The 6,018-nt window shown below is 35.6% G+C and overlaps 1 protein-coding gene across 1 annotated transcript in view; it reads right to left on the reverse strand.

The window, feature by feature from the left end:
- Window positions 448–6,018, reverse strand: part of LOC110268372 — a 9,429-nt gene continuing 3,858 nt past the window's right edge. The window contains exon 4 of the mRNA XM_021114486.1: window positions 448–467. Within this exon, the coding sequence (XP_020970145.1) occupies window positions 448–467 (20 nt within the window). The remainder of the gene's footprint in view (window positions 468–6,018) is intronic.

Here is a 6,018-nt window from a genome sequence, read left to right on the forward strand (position 1 = left end):
TGTAAAGCTAAGGATTCGAGCAAGGGAGCGAATATTATGAGTGGTAATCAATGCACGGTAAAGAGGGATGTCGTTAACACATGGTCTAGACTACATGTGAAAAGTTCATCAAAGGTAAGATTAATAAATGCATGTGATAAAAATTAAATGCAAGATGTTTATTGGCATGCCGACAAAGGCATGAGTAGCATAGATCAAGCATTCAATGTCCAAGTTAGATTACCAAGTCTTTCAAACTAATAACCTGTTTGTATTGACAAATATGTTTTAATCAATAAAATATAAAAGGAGTTTTGTGAAAAGCAAGCATTAAGGTAGTATCATAACATGAAAGTAGTGCAAGATGCCATACGGGCTTTTTCACAAACACTTGGCATGCATGGTAAATATGTTTTTGAAAATATAAAGTAGACATGCAAGTAACCCTTTAAAGAGTAAGAATAATTGTCAAACAAATCCATGATAATCTACAGGTAAAATATAGAAAATAAAGACCGAAATAAGTTTCCAACACCAATTAAAAGGAATAAAAAAGAAAGAAGAAGAAAAAGAAAAAGAAAATATAACTAAAGAAAGTAAAAAGAAAAAGAAGAATAAAACATAATAAAAAATAAGAATAATAATGGGAAAGTAAAGAAGGAAGAAGAAAATAAAAACCTTGATAATGGTGGTGAAAAAGAAAGAAAAGAGGGAGAGTAAAAAATAAGAAAGAGTAAGAAGGAAGAAGGAAAAAGAAAGAAATAACAAAGGAAAAGAAAAATTAGGATTTGGGAAAGAAAAGATAAGATGTTTTGGCTGATCTGGATATTCTGTGCGCCGCATGTGACGCGGACGCGTGAGTGACGCGGACGCGTGATGTGCGATAAATACAGGTGACGCGGACGCGTGGGTGACACGGTCGCGTGACCTGAAATGTGCGAATGGCGCGAGGGCAGCGACGCGTTCGCGCAACTCTCTGTGTTAAACTCATTTTGCCAAAATATTTGGGTGACGCGATCACGTGAATGGTGATGTTTTGAAAATGATGCGGCCGTATGAGGCACGCGGTCGCGTGATGTAGCTGGTGCTTCTAGCATCAGTCCAGCCCAGCTCCATCGCAACATGCTGCCATACACCTATTTACGTCAAATTTTTAGGGTCACGCGTTTGCATGAGTGATGCGAACGCGTGGGAGGCTTATTTTTCAAATGACGCGGCCGCGTGGGCGACGCGGACGCATGGGCTTATTTGTGCCTAAAGCACGCCTCCAGCCACAATTTTGCATGACTTACTGTTCAATTTTCTTTTCTTCCTAACGCACTTGTGACGCGGACGCGTCGGCGATGCTCGTGCGTCGCGTGCGGAATTTTTTTTTATATATATGCAATTATGCAGTATGCAATATGCAGAATGCAGATGATTATGCAGAAATTATGTATGAACACAAATGAAAATAAAATAAAATAAAACTAAGAACAAAAAGGAAAGAGTATACCATGGTGGGTTGTCTCCCACCTAGCACTTTTAGTTAAAGTCATTAAGTTGGACATTTGGGGAGTCCTTTGTTATGGTGGCTTGTGCTTGAACTCATCCTGAAACTGCCACCAATGCTTGGACTTCCAATAATCTTCATTATTCTCAAGTGAATTTTCCAAGCCTTGAAGGAGTTCTTCACAAGCCTTGAGCTCCCAAAGTGGATCCTCATGTATGCCTGGATCCCAAATCTTGTTTCTACACCCGTCTTCAAGTGGATCATGATGATTCCACTTGGGTGGTGAATAGTTGGAATTCTCACGGAGACATCCAAACAATTTCCTAGACCCATTCAATTGAGAATTATACCAACCCTTATACTTCAATTTGGAGCATGCAACCATATTGAACCTTGCATGGCAACTCCTACCACTAACTATTTTCCTCTTACTTTTAATGCCACAAAGAGCTCTAAGCTGGCCATCTGTCTCAAGTAAAGCATATTCAAGTGAGCTAATTAAGCATAGAGATAAGATATTTACCCACTTGAATGAAGGGATGGATGATGATGGTTTTGGGGGAGAGGTCTCCAACAAGTTTGGCATGGTGATTTCAAGCTCCACTCCCTTGTGATATTCTTTATGGCTTACCAAGGGCATGGGAGGTTGTGCTTCTTCTTTTTTAATTTCCATCTCTTGATCAACCTCTTCAAAGTCTTTAGCCATGATATGCCTTGGAGGTTGTACACCCTCTTTGGCATCAAATTCAAATGTCTTGGAAGGAGGTTCTATGACTGGACTTTCCCATGGAGGTTCTGCATCTCCCAAGTCTTCAACCACTTCTTCCTTTTCAATAATTACTGCTTTGTCCAGTTATTTTAGTATAAAATCGTACTCATCCTTGATGATTTCCTTTCCATGATAGCTCCTTTCAACTATTCCTTCATCTTCAAGGGTCTCTCCTACCTCCACATTTTGGGTCTCCTATTGCATTAAGACAAAATCAGACTCCTCCTTGATGTCTTCCTTCACTAATTCTTCAACTACTCCTTCGACTTCAAGGGTCTCCACTACCTTCATCTGTAGGGCCTCCTCTAGCTTCTTATGAAGTATGGATTTGCGAAGATGATTCCTTCTTTCTTGTTCCATATCAATAGCATAATTGGGATAATCTTGCTCTTGGATTGATGGATGTGGGTGCTCTTCCATGGAGGGTGGTGATAGGATGGGAAGATTATTTTGTGGTTGAAAAGGAAGCGCACTGAATCTTGAGGGTTGAATATTGGAGGTAGAGGGTTGTTCCATGTGGGATATAAGATTTTGGAGTGTAGATGTGAGACCAATGATATTAGAGATGAGTGTGTTGTTATCCAATGGAGATGGTGAATATTGAGGTGGTGGTTCTGGGTGTGGTTCATGTGGTGGTTGGTGTGGTTGATGTGGGTTGGGTCACGTGGAGGTGTTTGGTGGTAAGGTGCTTGTGAGTATGGTGGTTCAAAGGTATGTTGGGGAGGCAGTTCATAAGCATATGGCAGGGCTTGTTGGTAACTACAAGGGGGTCCACCATATTCATCATCTTGGTACGCTCCCTGGAATGGCTCTTGACCATAGTAATTTGGTGAAGGTTGGTTGTCACGAAGTGGTCCACCGTAACTATTGTCTTGGCATGCATTGTAGAATGGTTGTTGGTTATAGCGCATTGGAGGGGGTTGTTACCAAGAAGGTTGATCAAATCCTTATGGCTCCTCCCATCTTTGATTTTCCTAACCTTGATGCCTATTTTCATTATAGTTTCCATTCTTCACAACAACATTAGAACCAAACTCAAAGCGACGGGGGTGAGAACTCATAGTAATTAATAAAAATTAAAAACAAAAACAAATAAACAAGCAAAGGAAAATAAAATAAAGTAAAATAAATAAGAGAAAAGGTTTGAAAAAGATTTGATTTTAAGATTAGAAAAGATAAGTTAGGTAAGAGAAGATCAGTTTTAAATTAAAAGGTTTTGAAATTTAAATTTTTGAATTTGAAAATTAAATTTTGAATTTTGAAATTTTGAAATTTGAATTTTGAAATTTTGAATTTTTGAAATTTGAAATTTGAAATTTGAAATTTGAATTTTAAATTTTGAAATTTGAATTTTGAAAAAGTCAACAATATAAGATAAAGATTTGAAAAAGATTTAAATTTTGAAAGGTTTGATTTTTAAAATTTTAAATTTAAATTTTGAATTTTGAATTTTGAATTTTGAAATTTAAAACTAAGATAAGATAAGATAAAAAATTTTAAAATAAAAATCTGATTTTTTTTCGAAAAAAATCAATTTAAAAGTAAATATTTACAATAACCAATAATAAGGCACACGTTTGCAATTTCCCGGCAACGGCGCCATTTTTTAAGAATGAAACTCTCCGCGATCTAGAATTTTCACAAATAAATTACCGTTGTAAGTATAGCTTCTAGACCGTCAAGAATTCCTTTCTTACAAAAGTTTTGGTTGTCACAAGTAACAAAACCCAATAGAATTTATAACCGAAGTATTTAAACCTCAGGTCGTCTTCTCAAGGAATTACAGGGAGGTATGATTTATTATTGGTTATGTAAAAAGGATATATTTTTGAGTTTTTGAAATAAGGAGCAAGTAATTTAAATGACAAGAAAATAAATTAATAATAATAAAATTTCTTGGCAAGGTATGAGAAATTGAGGTCCTATCCTAGTTATCCTTATCAGGTGTTATGAGAATTGGATTTTTTACTCCTACTTTAATTAACCTCTAACTATGAAGGTAAGTTAAGTGAATGAATCAATTTGATTCCTCGGGTCCTAGTCAATTCCTAAGAAAAGACTACAGTTATTGGAATTCAAATCAATCAGCAAAGAATTCTATTTTTCAATCAACAGTTGAGTTTGATAACTCAAGTGTTACCAATTACTTAACCAAAGTAAAGGGGGAAAATAATTCTACTTGAATAAAAATGCCTTCAGATGGGAAGCAACAGTAACATAAATAAAAGAAGGAAATTTTAAATCTGAAATACCTCAAATTGCATTTAAACATAAATTCAAGTCCTAACATGGAAAGGTTCATAAGCCAGATTGAAAAGATAAATAACAATTAAAGTAATAGAATAAATAAAAGTAGAAAATAAATTAAAGGAACATTAAACCTGTGATTGTAGAAGCAATCCTAAAATAAGAGAAATCCTAATCCTAAATCCTAAGAGAGAGGAGAGAACCTCTCTCTCTAAAACTACATCAAATCCTAAAATTGTGTATATTAAAACTTGATTTATGAATGAATGAATTCCTCCACTTTATAGCCTCTAATCTGTGTTTTCTGGGCCGAAAACTGGGTCGAAAATAGCCCAAAAATTGCTGGGGGCGAAATCTGCCACGCTGATTTTTGTCACTGCGACGCATCCGCGTGGAGCACGCGTTCGTGTCGCATATCTGTATGGCCACTATGGCAAATTATATATCAAATCAAAACCCCAGACGTTAGCTTTCTAATGCAACTGGAACCGCATCATTTGGACCTCTGTAGCTCAAGTTATGATCATTTGAGTACGAAGCGGTCAGGGTGGACAGTTTAGCAATTTCTTCAACTTCTTGTATTCCTTCCATTTTTGTATGCTTCCTTTCCATCCTCTAAGCCATTCCTGCCCTGTAATCCCTGAAATCACTTAACGCACATATCAAGTCATCGAATGGTAATAAGAGAGGATTTAATATTAGCAAATATAAGGCCAAAGAAGCATGTTTTCAATCATAGCACAAAATCAGGAAGGCAAAAGTAAAACCATGCAAATAGTATGAATAAGTGGGTAAAGAGTTGATAAAAACCACTCAATTGAGCACAAGATAAACCATAAAATAGTGGTTTATCAATAAGTTATGTTTATTTTTCTATTTAAAAAATATATATAATATATATATATATATTCAATAAATAAATAAATAAATAAGGGGACAAAATTACCCCAATGCTAAGTTAAGTTAAGGAAAAGATCAATGCATATGTGATAAAAAAAAATAAAAGAAGGGTTGATGCATGAGTATGAGATGAAAAAAATGGGAATTTTTGGGTAGCTAGGCATGATTCTAGAGTTATATAGAATGTATGTGTGTATAGGTGAGAGCTTAGGTTAATTAAAGATTCATATTATAGCTCACTTGGCCATACATATATCCTCACCCTTACCTTAGCCCCATTACAACCCTGAAAAGACCTCATGATGTTTGCATTGGTACATTAAATTTTAGTTAATTGGTTAGATGAAGAATAAAGTTTAGAAAACATGACTAGAGAAGAGTAGAGTGAATTAACCCTAGACACTTGAGAGATTAGAGTGCATATATAGTACCAGTGAGGGTTCAATGCTTGATTCTATGTTCCCTGCTTTCATGTGCTGTCTTCTTACAAGTTTACTTTGTCTTTTATTGTATGATTTGAATTAGTTGAATTTGATTTATATTTGTCTTGGAGAACTTGTTTACTTTTAACCAAGTAGATAGAAACATCTTAGCATATATAGTTGCATTCATATACATAGGTTGCATTTCA

Source organism: Arachis ipaensis, chromosome B10, assembly GCF_000816755.2.
Source record: "Arachis ipaensis cultivar K30076 chromosome B10, Araip1.1, whole genome shotgun sequence".
Taxonomy (NCBI): Eukaryota; Viridiplantae; Streptophyta; class Magnoliopsida; order Fabales; family Fabaceae; genus Arachis; species Arachis ipaensis.